The sequence below is a fragment of the Palaemon carinicauda genome, chromosome 4, assembly GCF_036898095.1.
Source record: "Palaemon carinicauda isolate YSFRI2023 chromosome 4, ASM3689809v2, whole genome shotgun sequence".
Lineage (NCBI taxonomy): Eukaryota > Metazoa > Arthropoda > Malacostraca > Decapoda > Palaemonidae > Palaemon > Palaemon carinicauda.
In genome coordinates, this window is record NC_090728.1 from 37,215,993 (window position 1) to 37,236,932 (window position 20,940).

Consider the following 20,940-nt stretch of genomic DNA (forward strand, 5'->3'; position numbering starts at 1 on the left):
TGAAATTAAAAGTATTTTTAAGGCTATAGGTAATAAATTTGAAGAGGGAATTTAAAAGAGAATCAGGGCTTCTTTTAAGTCACATTGAATTATTTTACTTCTATCACTTGGGTATAGATCATGGTTGGCCTATAATTTATTTACTGTCACTTTTCATATGCAAATTGTGTAAAGGGAAATCGATCAAATGTTGTTGGGACTTTTATTTTCATATTTGCTATACTTAAGTTTGCCCTGTATAGAACTACAATTTTTTGTGAGAAGCACATTACAGTATATTGATACACATATACAATGTGTTGTAATATGTGTCTAATACGTTACTATTGTATTTTTTCCAGGTGCCGTTTTCCAAAATGCTTACCTTCTATCGCAGAGAACCTTTTGTCCTTCAAGCAGAGTACTCCAACCCCTCAACATTTCCTGATCCAATTATTGGTCATTTCACTATTAAGAACGTATCACCTGGACCAGAAGGAGAAAATCAAAAGGTAAGAATTGCTTTTTCACTTGTGTACACTGTTCAAATTGGTAGTCATCAGGTGGGTTTTGTATAAAAGATATTTTCAGAGTGTTTCTGTAACCACGTCAAATTTAAATCTTTGTCTTATTATTTGTGGATCCTATTAAGATTTAAAGAGAGGCAGTGACAGGTATACAAGATTTCAAGATATATTCTGGTGTCACACAGATCAGCACTTATTGATTTCCATTTTATGTATACCTGCAAAATATACTACAAGGTGTTTAAAGAAAACCATACTATCTCATATATCGTCTGTTACAAGCAGTGTGGGAATTTTTTAAAAGTTTTAAACTGACCGGCCGCTGTTGAAATGTTAGCGAGTTGTGCACGTTGTGGATAAGTTTACTTAAGCCAGTGGGATACTGACCAGGAGTTATATCTTTAATGGTATTTCAAAAATATAATTATAAGTGGTTGGAATTGGGAGAGTGAGATGGCAATATTTGCAAAATATACTAGATAAACCAAATTTATTTTGACCAGAAAGGTAAGTACTTTAGATAGAATAGCGTTGCACAAGATGTGTGTAGTTCTGAATTCAATAGTTTTAATTGTAATGAATGGTCCCAGGATCCAACACCAAATATTTAGCAGAATGTTTGGGTTGTGTATACAACCTTCCACCAACTCCATACCACCTTACCTTTTGCTAAATATTTCTCGCATATCTGCCTTATTGTAAAAATATGATTCATACAACCCTTACCTTTTCTAAAACCACCCTGTACTTCTAAGATTGCATTCTGTTTTATCCCTAATCCTATTAATCAGTACTCTACCATACACTTTTCCAACTACACAAAACAAACTTAATACCCCTTGAATTACAACACTCATGCGCATCTCCCTTACCCTTATATAGTGGTACAATGCACGCACAAACCCAATCTACTGGTACTATTGACAACACAAAACACATATTAAACAATCTCACCAACCATTCAAGTACAGTCACAACCCCTTCCTTTAAAATCTCAGCTCTCACACCATCCATACCAGATGCTTTTCCTACTCTCGTTTCATCTAGTGCTCTCCTCACTTCCTCTTGTAATCTCTTTCTCATTCTCATCTGCCATCACTGGCACCTCAACATCTGCAACAGCAATTATATCTGCCTCCCTATTATCCTCAACATTCAGTAAACTTTCAAAATACTCCGCCCACCTTTTCCTTGCCGCTTCTCCTTTTAACAACCTTCCATTTCCATCTTTCACTGTCTCTTCAATTCATGAACCAGCCTTCCTTACTCTCTCCACTTCTTTCCAAAACTTCTTATTCTCTTCATATGAATGACCCAATCTCTGACCCCACCTCATGTCAGCTGCCCTCTTTGCCTCACTTACCTTGCGCTTTACTTCAACATTTTTCTCTATATCTTTCATACTTCTCTACATTATTACTCTGCAGCCATTCTTCAAAAGCCCTCTTTTTCTCTTCCACATTTACGTTCACTCCTCCATTCCACCATTCACTGCCCTTCCTCATGCTGCCTCCAACAAACTTCTTGCCACACATATCACTAGCAATCTCAACAAAATTTTCTTTTACTAACTTCCACTCCTCCTCTAAATTATCAGTTTTTCTTTTACTTTTACTTTGTCATATGCCATTTTCAACCTTTCTTGATACGTATTTACTTTTTACCCCCGGTTTTATTAGCTCTTCAACCCTCACCAGCTCCCTTTTACATCCACCTACTCTATTCCCCCACTCTTTTGCTACAACTAATTTTTCTTCCTCCAAAGAATGATCAGACATACCGTTAGCCATACCCCTAAACCCGTGCACATCTTTCAATCTTCCAAACATTTTTTTAGTTATCAACACATATTCTATAAATGCCCTTTCTACCACTTCCATTTGCCACTCTTACCCATGTATACTTGTTTTTATCTTTCTTTTTGAAAAAGCTAGAACTTATCACCATCTCTTGCTCAACACACACATCTACCAGTCTCTTACCACTCATTTTCACCTGATATGTCATACTTCCCAATGACATCTACCTCTCCAGCACCCACTCCAGCATTTAAGTCACCCATGACAACTACATAATTCCTTCTACCCAGTCCTTTGTATGTACAAGTTATAAATTATAATATGTACCTCAAGTAAATGTAAAATTAATTTCAATCAGAAAATGAAACGGTAGCAACTACGTTCCATTCATGAACATTGTACCGATTCTTTGTTGAATGCCATTTTTTTTTAATGATTTCAAGAAAAGAAAGGTTTAAACACAGCCAAACATCCATCTGGGTGAAATTGGTGGAAGGCTTTCATTAAATTGTTTAAAATCAAAAGGTTAATGCAAGAGTGATTTATTCTGAAAACAATCAATGTTGAAAAAGTTTCTCTGTAGTGATAAATTACCTTCTAGGGTTGCATATTTTAATAAGCTATATACCTATTTCTAAGCTTTGAAACACTAATGCACCTTCAAGAGGCCCTTTTTGCCCTTGTTCTGATCAGCTTGATTTTTCTACTGGTCTATTTTAGAGGGTTTATTATTATTATTATTATTATTAATGGAGAGGTTTCTGTAAATAACTAATTTTGAACTAAAATGGTTCTTAGTGCTAACAGCAGAGGAGCCTATTAGTCTTGAAAAAAAATTATGAAAAAGTATACATTACCCCTGATTCCCTTAAAGTAAGGAAAGTTGGATTTTATGAAGAACTGCAGAGTGTAATAAATGAGATCCCAGAGAGAGAGAGAGATATGAAAATTGTGATTGGTGACCTCAATGCTGAAGTTGGAAAGAATAATCAGGGGATAGGGAATGTGATGGGTGTCGAGAGTCTTGCCAAAGTTGCAAATGAAAATGGAGAACATTTCATGAGTTTCTGTTCAGCAAACAATCTTGTCATTGGAGTACTGTTTCAACACAAGAACATTCACAAGTAAGCATGGACTTCACCGTTTGGCAATTACAAAAAATCAAATAGGTCGCATTGCCATTAATAAAGAGAAGGACTCTGAAAAATGTAAGAAGTAAAAGAGGTGCAGATATTGGCATTGATTACAAGCTCCTCATTGCCACACTGAAATTAAAACTGAATGCACCCAACAGAAAGGTAGATAGAATACCTTAGTTTGATACAAAACTAACCTTTTAGAAGAGCACAGAGAAATATTTGCAATTTAATGTAGGAATTGATTTGCAATCTTTGAGACCTTAGAAGCTGATTGCAGACAATTAATAAAGAATTGTGTGATATTAACCCTTTTACCCCCAAAGGACGTACTGGTACGTTTCACAAAAGCCATCCCTTTACCCCCATGGACGTACCGGTACGTCCTTGAAAAAAAATGCTATAAAATTGTTTTTCATATTTTTTGATAATTTTTTGAGAAAATTCAGGCATTTTCCAAGAGAATGAGACCAACCTGAACACTCTATGACAAAAATTAAGGCTGTTAGAGCAATTTAAAAATAATATACTGCAAAATGTGCTGGGAAAAAAATAACCCCCTGGGGCTAAAGGGTTAAAAATTTCCAAAAACCCCGGGGGTAAAAGGGTTAAGAACATACATTAGTCGGTTGGTACTGATGTCTTGGGACACGCATATGCAAGGAGAAAGCCATGGATATCAAATGATATTTGGGATACCATAAATAGTAGACAAAAACACAAATTGATTGTTGAAAATTTTCGTGGAAGTAATGGAAATATAAGGTAGAGCATGCCAAGTATTCTAGTATTGATTGTGAGAACAAAAGAAAAGTCAGGAATGATGAGAGAATATTTAGACAGTAAAGCAGGTGAGGCTGACAAAGCTATGAATTTAGAAAGTGGCTATGGTGTAAGAATTGCTCATAGAATTAATAATGAAATTTCTACTGGGGCAAAGAAGAAACAAATACCCATAAAAAAAGAGAGATGAATCTGTGGTAAAAGAAATGAAGAAAGACAACGTTAGATGGAACACTTTATTGAAGTTATGAATAAGAGATATGAAGGGAATTCTTTGTTTGATATACCTGAAGATGAGGAAGACCTTGATGTGCCCATGAATGATTTCAGCGGGGTTGAAGTCGAAGTTATCCTTAAAAAACTAAAGAAATGGAAAGCCCCGGGATGTGATGGAATAACTGCCGAGATGATACTGTCCGGAAATGAAGTGACTCCCAGACTACTTGCAAGATTATTTTGTAGAATGTGGCATGAAAAGGCAAAACCTGATGAATGGGCGTTAAGATTGCCGGTGATAATGGCAAAAAAAGGGAGACCTGACTGATTGCAATAATTAGAGGCATGTGAAAATATATACTGGTAATATGCTTATTTTAAAGAGATTGGAGAGGAAGATTGATGAAAAGCTGCGAGATGAACACGTAGGATTTACTAAAGGTAGGAGTTGCACTGACCAAATTTTCATTTTGAGACATGTACTGCAATGCATAGAATATAGAAATCCACTTATGATGGCATTTGTGGACTATGGAAAAGCCTTTGATAGTGTGCACAGGGCAATTTTATGGAGATTCTGGACTTAAGCGATTCCTCTTGAATATGTAAATTTAATTGTCTGTTCCAAGAGAATATGTTGTCACCTATGTTGTTTATCATCCTCTTGGATTTTGTAATGCGTAGAACAGTTGGAGATGGTTGAGAAGGATTGGACTGGATTGGTGATAGGAATTTAGCAGACCTAGAGTATGCTGATGATGCTGTCCTTGTTAGCAGAACATCACTGGATTTGCAACTCTGGTTTACCAGAATGCATGAAATATCTTGCAAGGTTGAAGCTAAAAGAAAGACAGAGGATGTGAACGGAGTAAGCAGTGGAAGATAAGAAGTAAGGATTAATGAGCAATCCTTAAAGTATATATGAACTATGATCTACAATACAGTCTTTAGAATTAAGAGTTAGTGAAAGATTAAAAAAAAAGAAAATCAGACAATGGATAGGTCAAGTAAAATTTGGAAATCAAATCGCCTGCAATTACATATGAAAATCAGACTACATATCAGTTTAGTGAGATCGGTGTTACTCTATGAACATGAGTCATGGTATGACAATGATTTGAGAACAAAGCCCTCGGAAAGATATTGGGAGTTAAATGGATGGACCTAATTATAAATGAAATTGCGATATTACTTGAGTACCATATATGGATGAGATCATGATGAAAGGTACATGATGGTTTGGGCATGCTCTTTGTACAGCTGGGGTCCACAAGGCACTAGAAGTTAAAAGACCCAGACCTACATGGCTAATGACTATGAACCGTGAAGTATTAAATTAAAAGCTTAAGATAGAGATGACTGGCGAAATCCAACCGAAGCCCATTACGTCATTAGGTGTGGGAGGAGATGGTGATGATGATGATAAGTTAGTAAGGGATCTGATTAATCCCATACAGGCCTACACTTCTCGTTATATTCACTGCATTGTTTATTTTTCATGTGTTCAGGGGTAATTATCTCGTTTTAGGTATCCCTGCCATGCCTGTATCTACTGTACTTCAAATCTGTACTTCTCTCCTCTTTTATGATAAAGACTGAATTTTACAATATTTTAGACTATGGCTTGTTTTTCATTGTTTGAGTGGCATCTTGCAGGCGTTGTCTAACTCAGGAATTTCTGACTTTTCAGCCAGTTTCAGAATATCCATAATTCTATTAGTAAAATGTCTGTTGTGTGAAGCTAAAGTCTCCTTCATATAGTATTGAATCTTGTTTGGTTCATTAGTGGCATAAATATTGTTGTCACTAGTCCTGCCTTTTGATAAAAAATCTGCTTTCTGCTCTATAAGGTTACTTATACATTCCCTATACACGTACTGAACGTGAATAAGTGTTTATAACCCGCACCCGACCAGTCAGAAAGGCGGACACTTTGCTATCTGTGTAGACACCTCAGGATTATGTATGTAATCGACGGATAGGTTTGCGTAAAGCAAATTGGGTTACAGACTAATACACACAAACACTGCCATTCCAACACCTGAAAAAAAAAAAACCTCACGTCTTGAACTGTCGACCTAACCACGCCATGATTCCTCGTTGCTGAGGGGAGTGGCGATGGTGGCTGGTACTACACAAACATACGCTACTGGGGTCTAGCGATAGTGGGCAGGGCAGCCGGTCGGGACTACGGTCCACCCCAAAGCCAAAGCTAAGTTCTTCAAAAAGAAGGCAACCGTGTTACCCCATAGGAATGGGGAAAAGGCACGCTAATATATGATGATGAACCTGATATCATTTGTTGAAAATCAGACACATTGATAAGTTTCTATACGTCGTACAGTACAGTACAGTACTTGAGTGATATTGTATGACCTCAAAATTGACTTAAGGTGGGGTTAAAGGACAACTATGATTTGATTTTTGTCTAGAATTAACAATGAATAACGTAAATATAGAACAGACATATGTTGAATCGATATAAAGGTTATTACTGAGCGTTTATTTATAAAGTGAATAATGTTGTGTGACCATGGATCATAGAGGAATGCAGAAAAGATATTTTGGCGTTGTTCCTGAATATCGCAATAAGTAGAATAAGTTGTCACTATCAGTGAATTTGTATAGATAGATAATTAGTCTTTATACTTCTTGCCTTACAATGCAGTGTGGTCTTTTTAGATGTGTTGAAATTAAACATAGAATTATTTTCATGGCTGTACTGTATTATGAATGATAGATTGTCCTGATGTTTTATGGTGCATCTTCCTGGCAGCACTTGTGATTTGCTAAGGCAAGGTGATGATAAACCTGGTATTTGGTAGAGGTTTTGGGTGGGTAGGGTTTAGCTTTTCGGAAACTTCTCTAAAGATTTTAGTTTCATTGTCAGTGTTGTTGAAAGTAAAAGAGATTTGAAATTATTTTGAATATTTTAAGATTTGGGTGTTAAATTATCAGTGTTTATGCCTTTTACTTATATTGATTGGTAATTATAGCATTGGTGCTTTTGGAGGGAAAACCAAAGTTTTTATGTGATATTTTTCTTTCAACATTGACTTTGAACTATCATTGTTGTTTTCTTCCCTTAGCCATTAACCTTATGTACTTATAAAGATAATAATGTACAGTATTACCAGTGTGAATGTTATAGCTATGAAGATAATCATTCAGAAATTTGGAATTTGGATTTAATTTAGTTAAGATAGGAATTGAAAGTATACTTTTTTAATGAGATTCACACAAGTACAATACTTGATGTATGTAAATAGGTCATGGAAGTAACTTTGCAGGTGTTCACATGTACAGTATATAAATTAGAGAATATAAATATTGATGTGTACAGAATTTATTGTGAAATACTGACTTTGTAGAAATCATTGCCTTATCTTAATTTCCAAGTCCAGTTTAACGAGTAGCCCTTGGTATTTTGACGTTCATGGCCATCGTTTGATTTATAGTGCTAGTTACAGAGTAGTGCTATTGATAGGCAAGTTAGGCTATTATCATTAATAATGGCATTGCAGATCTACTATATATTATTTACATTGGCTAATGCAACATGTAGTTACTAAAGGTAGAAAGTATAAGTCAAATTTACATAGGGTGATTTTAGATTTTGATTTAGAAATATGGAAAATGTGTGAATCTCCTGGACCAAAAAAAATACTGTATTTAGATATGGAGTCTAGAATTGGGAAAAAAAAAAAAAAAGGATGGAACTCAAAAGCTTGATGTAGTTTGGACATGTGATAAAAAGACCATTGTCAGTTAATCAGAATAGTATGAGAATGGGATTAATAGTTAATTACTGAAGTAGATGAAGGGAATTAACAGCTAATTACTGAAGTATATGAAGGGAATCAACAGTTGATCACTGAAGCATAAGAAGGGGATTAACAGTTAATCAGAAAAGTATAAGAAGGGGATTTACAGTTGATGAGAAGAGTATAAGAAAGGTTAAAGAAGAGGGATAAAGTTAATCAGAGAAGTATAAGAAGGTGATTGGCAATTAATCAGAGAAATTTAAGAACAGGATTAACTGTTAATTAGAAAAGTATTAGGTGATTACTAGTTAATCAGAAAAATAAGACAGGAATTAACAGTTATTCGGGAAAGTAGAGGTAGGGAATTGACAGTTAATCAGAAAACTATAAGAAAAGATTAACAGTTAATCAGAAAAGTAAAAGGGAATTAACATTTAATCAGAAAGTACAAGGGGAATAACAGTTACTCGGAAAAGTAAAAGGAGATTAACAGTTAATGAGAAGTTTAAGAAGGCGCCTAACAGTCAATCAGGAAAGTATTAGGACGGGATTAACAGTTGATAAAGAAAAAAAAATGTAAATATTTAAGCGTTTGGAGGAGGGCTCAGTAATTTGTGGAAAGGTGATGATTTGTACTGGGTTAAAGGGATAAAGGTTTACAAGTAGATTAAACAAATTTGGTGCATTTTACATTTCCTTGGCAGGACCAGTGATGAAAGTATACTTAATGTTCTGTGAACTTCATGAAAACATCCTTTTGGGAAATTTCAAGATTTTACTTGACCTGTTTAAAAAAATTGATACCCTATATATTTTCTATTTAAATTGAATGACTGCCTTGAGCAGAGAAGCACTTGTATGAAAAATGGAAAGATGAATCAAAGTTATAGATTATCTTAACTAAGCAAACTCAGCAGAGTACCTCAGCAGGCAAATAGGAATGATGAAAAAAAAAATCCTCTTTTGCTTTTTTATTTATTTATTTATTTTTATTTTTTTCTCTGTCAGCTACCTCCCCAAATTAGGGGTAGAATAGATTACCTAACTGGATCATAGGGAATAGTGTACTTGGATTGTCTGAATGATGGTAAAAAAGGAAGAATGATTGAATAAGATGCAGAGTGAAGTAAGTCTAATGAGTTGGAAATTCAAATTTGTAGAGCATTGGTAGCTTAGGTGGAAGGAAACACCTTTGATGTAATTGCTAAAGAGAGTACAGTAGTTAATTGTATTGTCAGACCAGGCATTTTCTTTGTCACTGTATATGGAATTGAGACACACTTCAGCATCGGATACTACGCCCCACATAATGTAAAATTGAAGTCTTGTTTGCTCTAATCAGCCATTCAGACAGTTCAGGTTGAAGCACATCCAGAAGGAATGTTTGGCATAGATATATGGAAAACTGTCAAATTGCTGGGGTCTCAATATATCTTTCTGCTGAACAGGGGTGCCATGTGCGTGGTGGGTGCCATCTGCGAGTTGGGTGCCACTCGGCGAAAGATGCTTATGGAAGCTTCGTCTTGGTTCCATGGAACAAGAGTCTGAAACGAAAGAGAGATTATGGGAGTGTAAATTTACCAGAGGTGATGCTTCATATATGTCATCAATATTGGAGGGTGTATGTGTGGCTGCTTGGCATAGTATATAACAGGACCAGATGTTGATGAAATGACATCTTTGGTAGTCGGTGGTTACTGGATCCTTTGGAGATTAAGTTTATTAAGCCTCGCCTATACCGGATATATTAGCATAAAATGAGTGTTCTAATTTTATCTTAATTTTTGAAGATCCATGGTCTGATGTTAGTGGCGTGTATTTATTGCACGGCACAAAATTTGCTTTCTAATATAATTGATACTTTGAAAGTTAAATTTTCTATTCTAAAATGTGGCTGGTTTATGCTCAACTTCACAATTACCAATATTTTAATCTTTGGTGGTAAATTTAGTATTTTGTACAACATGGATGTTATAAAAGTGCCATGCTTAAGTAATTTATGGGAAAATAGGCTTTTTAGTACAATACATTACTCTAAAAAATGCAGTCTCTTTAACTACATAAGGTAATAAAGTACAGTGTTGGAATTATTGTATTTAAAGTGCTAAGATGTGAAGTTTCACAAAATTAGGATGAGTAGGAAGTTACCATTTTATTTCTTCCTCGTTATTACTAAAGAACCTCTAGTTATCTGTCTTGATTGCCAAAATACCTTCATGATTATCACGTTATTATCAAAGCCTTTTTAGAGGTATCCATAATTTGTTGCCTGCAGTTGATGAGAAGACTTCAATTTTTAGCTTGAATATAGTCCTTAGTCATTGCATCTAATGGGAAGATTAACATGGCTGGAAACTTTTCTTTAATTGCAGTATTACGTGGAAACTTTTTAATTTCAGTCTTACCTTTCAATGAATGATTACCTGCCTTCAGTATGTTGGTAGATTTTATGATATCTGTAGACTAGTATTATTGGTATGGAGCGTACCATTGAAGGCAGTCCTTTGAAGTGGCTTTGTGGGTTAAGAAAGTTGTCTCATTATCTCTTTTTGCTTGAATCTTTGAATTTATTGTCCTCTTAGGTTTATATCTTTTAGGTTTTCGTGCCTCTGGAGTTATTCTAAAGGTTTTCATATCGTCTATAGTCGCCGTAAAGATTCCAGGCAATATAAGACTGCCCCTGTCAACGTCGTAGCCAATCACATTATCTCCCACGTAAGCAGCAGTCACAATACATCCTCTTACAAATTTCAAATTATACTAATAGTGTATACAAACATTTTACGGGGATGTGTTGTGACTGCTGTTAACATGGGAGACAAAATGATTGGCTATGACGTCATCAAGGGTTACGGCTTATTTCTTCCAGAATCTCTATGGCTTCTATAGTATCAGGTCATTCGATCTAAGCTTTATAGTTGTACAGTATTGCTCTGGAAGTTCCTTTCTGAATTTTTATTTTTATGCATGCTTTAGTTGCTCATATATGAGGTACTGCATTTTAAAACTATGTACCTGTATGCTGTATACTGTATATATATTTTTTTTTTTTTAGAAAAGTAAAACTTGGCAACCAACCATGTAAAGTGTTTGAACAGTTGAATTTAGACCAAATTTAATATGAATAATAGAGGGCAGAACGTTATGCTTCCCGAGGTAGGATGTCGTTGAAACCCTGATTACTGTGTCTGATTTGGTATCTTCTGTTAAAAGAAATTTCTTTGAATTCTGTGGTAGTGGTTGATACCAGTTTTTGTTTTGCACTTTATAGGGTTAAATTTTTTTTTTCCTTTAGAAATGGCTTGCTCTTAACCTTTTCACCACCAATGGACGTACTGGTACGTTTCACAAAACTCATCCTTTTACCCCCATGGACGTACCGGTACGTCCTTGCTAAAAGCTGCTATTTACATTTTTTTGCATATTTTGATAACTTTATGAGAAACTTCAGGCATTTTCCAAACTAATGAGACCAACCCAACCTCTCTATGACAAAAATGAAGGCTGTTAGAGCAATTTAAAGAAAATATATATGTATTGCAAAATGTGCCTGAAAAAAACGCCTGGGGTTTAAGGGTTGGAAAGTTCCAAATAGCTTGGGGGTAAAAGGGTTAAATGTAGAATGTCTTTTTCATCTACCAGGTGAAATATCCATTGACTGTTCCAATTGACAGTGTGTTTTTATATTATTAGACAATCATAATATCTTTGAATTTCTTTCTCCAGGTTAAAGTGAAAGTGAGAGTTAATCTTCATGGGCTGTTCACTGTAGCTTCAGCATCATTAGCAGAAAAAAAAGAAACCATAGAAGAATCACAGGAGTCCATGGATGTTGAAGATAAGCCCCAAGAGAAGGTTAGCTCCTGATCTCATGTTACTGCACTTCTTAGTGATAGAATATCCTATTTTGATAGCTATGTACCATAATGATGACTATGTAGTCAACATATGTTGCACTCAATGGATCAGTTTACGTAGTCATAGGTCAGGCACGAGTGTTACTGATTGTCCTTAAATCACAAAAGGTTACTAACAATTTTGGTTATTATGATATAATGCAGGAATCAGGTGAAGGTGATGCTAACGGCCAAGAAGGTGGCCCTGAAAATAAAACTCCTCCAGCAGATTCAGGGAACCAAGATCAGGTAGGTTTTAATACCAGATTGTTTCATGTACAGTATCTTATAAAATTAGTGAGGCAAAAAATTATTTGTATAAATCCTCTAGTATTCCATGTAGTATAATGACACTGAAAAATCTTTGGAGCAGTATTATTAGGTTTTGTGTATGCAACTGATTGTCTTCCATTTATTCAATTTGCAATAGGTTGAAGTATGGATCTCTGAAAGAAGGTTTAGTTGGTAGTTATGAGGGATTCTTACTAATGTAACAGTAGCAAGGTGTCTGCATACACCTTATGTACACTTTTATGCTGGGCAGTATTTCATATTTAATGACGTTCATGCTTTTGTTAAACAGGTTTATGAAGTAAATTAAATTTGTCATTGTATCTTTAGTAATTTATAGTATACACATATAGTTTTAATCGGACACTTACATCATTGTACTAATCATTCAGTATAAAACACCTATATCAAAATGTTGACTCAACATTTGTTGGCTCTGTATACTGTATTTTTGTTTGTTTTCATAAATAGTAAGTAATAGTTTTTAGGGGTCGAGAAATTTGTTTCAAGTAAAGTCTATTAGTCTATGTTTCAGTAGTGTCTTTAGAAATTATGTTTTGTGCTAGTGTCTAATGTAGCACCTCAGATGTACAGTATTCACAATTGCTTCTTTGTTCTTTGCGTAGAAAACGGAATCCGAGAAAGCCCCTGAAGCCACAACGCCAGGAAAGGTATTTTATATTCTATAATTTTTTTTTTTAGTCAATTCAACCCTTTCTATATATCCTTGTCTTTAAATCTTGATATGACATTGGATCAATGACATAATTGCATTATAGATGATGCACTTTTGTTACATATCTGTAATGGTAATTTTTATTTTTATATACAGAATGAAGGTGAAAAGAAAGGGAAAAAAGTGTTCAAGACAGTTGAACTGCCTGTGGAAGAAGTGGTTAATGCAAACACCCAGACCCAACTCAATCTCTTATTAGAAAGAGAGTCGCAAATGGTTCAGAATGACAAGCTTGAGAATGAACGTATTAATGCCAAGGTGAGTAATCTTTATTAACGGTATCAAATGTATAACTGCTTTGATAAGACTTGAGTACAGACATGTGAATAATACATAAAGCATATTGTCTTTGTGTAGTGTGAAAGACTGTATTTCGATGCTCTTTCAGAATGCTGTAGAAGAGTATGTGTATGACATCCGAGGCCGTATTTATGATGAACTAGAACAGTACATCTGTGAAGCAGATAGAGAAAAACTAAGCCGTTTGTTAGAGGACACTGAAAACTGGCTATATGAAGATGGTGAAGATTGTCAAAAGCAGATTTATTTGGATAAATTATCTGAATTAAAGGCAAGTATTACAATGTCTCATTATTTTCGTGAACCTCCGCTGAAGTTCATATTGCATCCCTTTGGAACCTCAAAATTATTGGCATTTTTCCATAAAATTTTAACTTTCTTAATTTTTTACCTTCCAATAGGCTCAATGCTTCTAGTAAAGTAAATGAGACAATCTAGCAGTAAATGGTAAGAAGGGAATTTGTTTTGTTGCCAGTCTCTTTGTTTTGTTGCCAGTCTCTTTGTTTTTTCAGTCTTGTGTTGCACCAGTCAGACTAACTAGCCGCCTTCTGGATTGTTTGAATTTTAGTGCTTTAAATATATCTCTGGATCTGTTAGCAACCACTCCGTAGAAAGTTTGTGGGAATCGTAGCTACGTCATTGTGATCTGAATTCTCCAGGTGACCTATCAGGGAGAGCATTGTGATTTAAATAACCGTTGTGAGGAATGAGAAAGCTCTTTCTTCCTCTCATGGAAAAGTATGTCTATGGTTGCCAACTGAGTTAAAAGTTCCAAGCACATGGAAAACTTCCCGAGAATTGTTGGGGGGGATGTTAATTATGAGGGGGGGGGTTGCTTGATGAGATATGGTAACACCAGAATCGGCTTTTAATTTAATACTTAACACATCGGTTATTGACATGGATGAGTTGCAAAGTTTTTAATTTCTCTAACTTCTATTATAAATTCTCGGATGGCTGGCGTACTTTCTTTTAAAAGCTGTAATTATGATTTTGTTTGCCCTAATGCTACACCTAACCTGACTTCTTAAATCAGTTCTAATGGGCACAGCACCTTATGGATTACAGGTCTTCTCATACAGCCTTGAATTCTTTATTCATGATATTAGTGATGTTACCTCTCAAGTTTTGCTGGAATCTATATTTGGATAGGTGCTTAGCTGCATCTTGGTGGCATACCATATCTGTTTTCGCTAACCATTATCTTGAAGAATCATGGCCTGCTTATTAATATTGTTGGGGTCTAGGTTCCTATGTTAGTGGCTAGTAAAGGAACGGTTAATATTTTTAGCTCAATTAGTTCATAATTTTTGCCTTTTGTTTTTTACAAATTGTAGTTATAGTTATTTGATTTTGGGGCTATATCGATATAAATTTAAGACTAGATTCCATCCTCAACACGTGCCCACACCATTTCAGTCATGGTAAGTGGAAGGGTAAAGTCTCTGACACCCTACAGATATCTCTTGCCATTTATTGCTATATTGTCTCTTTACTAGAGGGATGAACCTTTTGGAAATTTAAATTGTAAAAATTTTTCTTGTTAAAGGACAATAATTTGAAGCTTTCAGAGAGAAGCAATGTGAACATCAGGTGGTTATAGAAATAAGTTTTTTTTTTTATTAAAATTTTGGTTGTTATAATACATTGACTGGATTTTTCTGCATCATATTGAAGTATGGCTTGTGTTTACCAGATTTGTAATATAGGAAATTTAAAATTTGTTTCCATTTCAGAAATTTGGAGAACCTATTAAAGATAGGCGGCGAGAGCGATTAGAACTCCCCTCTGCATTCGATGCCCTTTTAATTTCAATCCAGTTATCACGTAAGGTCTCAGAGCAGTTCCGAGAAGGAAATGAAAAGTTTGCCCATCTTGATAGTGCTCAGATTGAAAAGGTATGATATAACAATAAGAATGTTTTATAATTTTACTAGCGTTCTTCAAACTTTGTATCCGATTCTGTGTAATTTTTTTTATTCTAAAAGGTGCTGTTTGTGAATTTTAATTGTGTGTTTGGGTCAATTGCTATGCAAATACAGCACTTGAGAATCTGAAGTATACTTAACTCCTTGAAATATTTTTGTAAGTGGTTGATGTTGGAAACTGACTCTTGCATTACATTAATATCAAATTTTGTCTAAAAAATAAAAGCAAGAATTTTCTCACTCCTTTTTAAATTTTTTTCTTTATTTGAGTTTTCCACATTATTTTACAGGTTGAAAAGGCAATTATAGAAAAACAGGAATGGGTTGATAAGAATATGGGTTTAGTGACAGCTACTCCATTGCATATGAATTTACCTATTACGGCTTCCCAAGTTCGATCTGAAAAGAGTTCCTTTGATGCTCTTGTTAACCCTGTGATCAACAAACCAAAGCCCAAACCTAAGGTAAGTTGCTGAATGGCAATTAGTAATTGTTTAAAGGTTGTTGATTCAAGTAGGCCCATTGGCTGTGATTTACTGTGTGGTCACTGAAATAATCAATGGTAAGTTGAAACAAACTTAAGCCTGTGGTGTTCTTTATCGATATTCTTTTTGGAATGATTATTAGTTAGATTAATGTATTCTTGTTATAATTACTATTAGTAAGTTGCAGATGAATTTACCTTGGTGGGGTTGTCACGTGAGAGTACATTACTGTCTCCAAATTGGTAAAGACCTTGAGTATCTTATACTGTAATGGTATTCAGCATATTTTTATGGCTTGGCTTGCAAGCAAACAAAGTGTGCCATCATCCGGAGCATAATGCAAATGATCATCGTACCATTGAGATCTACGGCAATCATACGATATGCTAAGCCATCAACATATGTGATACGAGGTTTCTTATTAATGAGTGTTTTAGCAAGTAGAGGTATATTAGGATACAGACTATATACTGTCTTCTGCCTTGCAATCCAATTGCTTAAAAGATAGAGAAGTGTTGTGGAAACTCAAGTTTAAGCCACAGAAAGGTCTTAATTAGAAAATGGAAGTCTCTTTGAGAGGCTCTCGTCTGTATGGTGTAATGAATACTGAAAGAACACTGAACACTATTACCACTAAACTATGTTTAATCCACAATTGCTCTTAAGAATTTGAAATTGAAAAAAAAAAATTGGGTTTCATTCCATTTAATAGACATTTTGCTAAAGTATTAAGGCATTCTAGCCAGTCTTCCCCAACAGGTCAGTAGGAAGGAGGTTTGGCATGTGAACATCGAGTATAGAAATAAAATATTTTAGTATTAAAATTCTTACTTCTATAACCTCCCTTGATGTTTGTATTGCTGACTACCATTCTCTGATGGAGGCAGGAGACTAGTGAAGGAAAAAGATAGGTCACTTGTAAATTAAAATGGTATAGAATAATTTAAATAACACTTGCCTGGATTAGATTACTTTTAATAAAACCATCTCGAATTACCGTATTTCCCGTGTCATAAGACGCTACAAGTGATAAGATGCACCCTTAGATTAGCAAAGAACTTTTTGGGGAAAAAAATTGAGGATTGTACAATTCTTAGCAGCAATTCCATCTCGGAGACTTTGGCGAGATTTTTGTCTGGCACAGTAAATTTTTTTATTTTCAGTGTACAATATTATGAATGATTAAGTCAATATTAACTAGTTGCACACTGGTTATCCCAATTTAATTACATATTCATATAAGAAACCACAAAATCAGTCATTGCCACCACAACTACTCGTCTAGTGTTCCAAGTGAAGTGTTGTTTACATGAAAGCATTGTTACCAAATGTTAATCAAATTTGGTAAAGAAGCAAAATTCCAGCAATATTTTCCAAATTCTGCATATAGCCTACACATTTTCACACATACTTAATTACTGGTCAAATAAGTATAGAAATTCCTCTAGTTGGAATACCTTTGCTACTGTATGTGACTCTTGGGCTAGTTTTCTACTCATTTGGTACCACTGCACTCAACATTGTTTTTTTTTCAAGGTCGTACTCAGAAACTGTCTGTTAGTATTATTTCAGAACTCAGACAATAAGTCGTTATCAAAATATTGCTTTATTACAAAATGTAAAAAAATATGAGAAAATACTGCAAAAACAACTAATATGTCATAGCATTGTCTGCTAGACCACTAGTTTGCATGATTGCTTATAAAAGGGGTTAGCTAGTCATCAACCGATGAAAGACTTGCTACTTTACTACATTAAACCAAGTGCAATATCAGAATAAATTTATTACATATGAATGATAATTGTAGGCTTATATTTTATGTCTGGTGAGTATGTGCTTGTATATCATTAGGTGGGTGTTTGAGGGCTGTCAAACTCCCCTATACAATTTTTCATGGCTATACTTTTCAACTAGAAATGATAGTTAATGACCCAGGTGGTAAGCAAATTCATTAAGTTATTAGTATATGTACTGGACCCATATTGCAGTATAATCCATTTTGAAGAGGCAACGCCTGATGGAATTTTCTTCAATTAGCCAACGGCTAGTTTTATCATACAATACATAAGCAAAAATGATAGACCTGCATCTTTAGCCTTATGTGGTCTATCAAAGGTTTAATGATATCAATGAGAAAATGTTACAGGGCTCATCAGAAAATGTGATACCAGTTTTATTTCCTCAATAGTTCATCTTCAGAAGCTTTTAATGATCCCTTTCCTTTAAAGAGAAGTATTTTTGACTTACCTATATAGGCTAGAATTTTATTCGATGCTAAAGTTCACAGACTGCCAAAACTAACGCTTGTCATAATTTTTCCAAATTTAAATTTCTAATTAAATTTGAGCAGTTATGGAGTTTCTTAATGTGGACATTTTTACCTTCTCCCCTTTTCCATACATTAAACTTCACTGTGGCTTAAACTTAGTCTTTCTAAGAAATTTGAGAACCTTCCAAGAGACAGTTTGACGCTATTAGTTACCCACTTTGTTTCAAATAAAATAAAGTGAGGCCAATATGGAATATCTGCAGGTTTTAAGTATTTATTGTGTTTAATAAGAGAATGCATTGAAACAAATACAATTGTTAAATGTAAGAGCTGAATATAAAACTCTCATATGAATATTTTTCAGGTTGAAGAGCCACCTCCAACAGACAAGAAAGGAGAAAAGAATGAAAGTGAGCAGCCCAATGGACCTAAAGCTGAAGATCAGCAGCAGCAGCAGCAGTCATCTGATAAGCCTTCGGAACCAATGGATGTTGATTAATGTCCAAGTTTGACAATTTAATGTTATAAAGAATTATAGGTTTAAGTTTCTAAATAATGCTTTGTTAACAAGATTACATTGCAGTAATGATCACAAGCTGGTAATAAAGATGCTAAATTAATGTTAATGCTTTCCAGGCAGAGTTGAAGTCCATTGATTTTCCCATATATTCTGACAATATCAATTCTTGCTTTCATTAATTTAAGTGAAAATAGTGTTTCGTAGTCACTATGAGGACTTTGGTGATAAAAATGTGCCCCTGTATGTAGTACAGTTCATAGATTTTTCTTAGTATTAATTTTCCATCTTAGGCATTGCCTTGTAAGTTGATACTTCATTTCAGTGCATCATAAAAGCATTATTTATGTACATACTTTTATCACATTAATATAGATCTCGACTTCATATTGAAGTTTTGGGTTTCCTAATCAAGGTCTTGTATTTTGCATTATTTTCTTTTAAAAATTTTTTTGTGTATATGTGAAGAACTTAAAATATCCGTGTAGGCCATCACTTTCGATCATCTGAGACTTTCTCATCGTGACTTACTAAGATCAGTGGAAATTTTTTCCCAGCATTAGTTCCTAGTTTTATTTATTAAAGTTGAAATACAAATTTGTTTTTGCTATAGAAAGATTAGGAGACTGTCAAGATGTTATCCACTATATGCATTCCACTGCATCTGCTTATGTTAATGAATGTCTCAATAAAACAGATAAAGATCCACCTAATTTTTCCATTTTCCTCACTTAATTTTGCATGCATTTGTAAAGTATGAAATTGTTTGATTCATTTAAAGTGCTAAAAACTAAGGGCTTTTCAAAGAATTACCTAGTTTATAAATAAAAATTCCAGGTACAAATGATCAAATATGATGTAACGTACACAAATGAAGAGCATTTTAAATGTAAATGCTGCATTATGCTTGATTTTTTAAAGAAAAAGAGAATTACTGAATTCTCTTATATTGACATCACTAAGTTATTTGTATTTTTTCTAACTAAACTGTAGTCCCTTAATTGAAATATGATTTCAACTTTGCTGGAACTCTGATGTTAGAATTTTAATAACGTCTTGGTAATTACCAGCGAGTCGCTGCCCACTCGCCGTCCCATAAGGAACACTAGCCCTCACCTACAACTTGTGGAAAGTGAAATGTGATTACACAAATACAAAGCTTCATTCTTTAGTAGATTATCATTATTATTATTACTAGCTAAGCTACAACCCTAGTTAGTAAAGCAAGATGCTATAAGACCAAGGGGTCTCACAGAAAAATATCCCACTAACGAAATAAGGATATAGATAAATGAAAAATCATGAACAATTGAAATAGAAAATTTTTACAGTAACATCATCAAAACAGATATTTCACATAACTATTAAAAAGACTTATGTCAGCCTGTTCTACAAAAAAAAAAAAAACATTCGCTGCAAGTTTGAACTTTTGAAGTTCAACCAATTAAACTACCCAATTTGGAAGATTATTCAACAACTTGGTCACAGCTAGAATAAATCTTCTAGAATACCATCTAGTATTGACCCTCATGTTAGAGAAGGTTGGACTAATAGAATTACTGCATGCCTAGTATTACAAACAGGATGGAATTGTCCAGGGTCAGAATTATGGAAAATATTGCAACATGCACAACGAACTAATTGGACGATGGTGCTTGAGATTAATATGTATGTCAGGAATTATAAATATAATAAACCGTAAGTTCCTGTCCAACAAATTAAGATCAGAAAAAGTTGCTGAAGACCATGCAGGAGAACAAAACTCAAAACAAGAAAATGATAGAATTAAAACTCTTCAGAATAGATTGATCACCGAAAATCCTAGACTTTCTCAATAAGCCGATTTTTTTGCAATAAATGAAGATACAGACCTAATGCGTTTTTCATAAGTATATTTGGTGTTGAGAATCGCCTAAAATTTCCTAGTCATCATACAACATACATATACCATGGCACTTCCCCCAATTTTGGGGGGTAGCCGACATCAACAAAGAAACAAAAACAAAAAGGGGACCTCTACTCTCTATGTTCCTCCCAGCCTAACAAAGTTCCTGTCCAACAAATTAAGATCAGAAAAAGTTGCTGAAGACCATGCAGGAGAACAATACTCAAAACAAGAAAGAATGATAGAATTAAAACACTTCAGAATAGATTGATCACAGAAAATCCTAGACTTTCTCAATAAGCCGATTTTTTTGCAATAAAAGAAGATACAGACCTAATGCATTTTTCAAAAGTAAATTTGGTGTTGAGAATCGCCTAAAATTTCCTAGTCATACATACATACATATACCATGGCACTTCCCCCAATTT

At 34.5% G+C, this 20,940-nt stretch overlaps 1 protein-coding gene across 2 annotated transcripts in view; it reads left to right on the forward strand.

Moving 5' to 3' along the window:
• Positions 1–19,335, forward strand: part of Hsp110 (heat shock protein 70Cb) — a 42,429-nt gene extending 23,094 nt beyond the window's left edge. The window contains exons 9-17 of one of the 2 annotated variants that reach the window (XM_068372177.1): positions 342–491; positions 11,931–12,059; positions 12,266–12,349; positions 13,018–13,062; positions 13,224–13,385; positions 13,516–13,698; positions 15,164–15,325; positions 15,646–15,819; positions 18,475–19,335. In XM_068372177.1, the coding sequence (XP_068228278.1) occupies positions 342–491; positions 11,931–12,059; positions 12,266–12,349; positions 13,018–13,062; positions 13,224–13,385; positions 13,516–13,698; positions 15,164–15,325; positions 15,646–15,819; positions 18,475–18,609 (1,224 nt within the window). In that variant the 3' untranslated portion in view covers positions 18,610–19,335. The remainder of the gene's footprint in view (positions 1–341; positions 492–11,930; positions 12,060–12,265; positions 12,350–13,017; positions 13,063–13,223; positions 13,386–13,515; positions 13,699–15,163; positions 15,326–15,645; positions 15,820–18,474) is intronic. The other variant, XM_068372178.1, reaches the window with a different exon arrangement.
• The last annotated feature ends 1,605 nt before the right edge of the window (positions 19,336–20,940 follow it).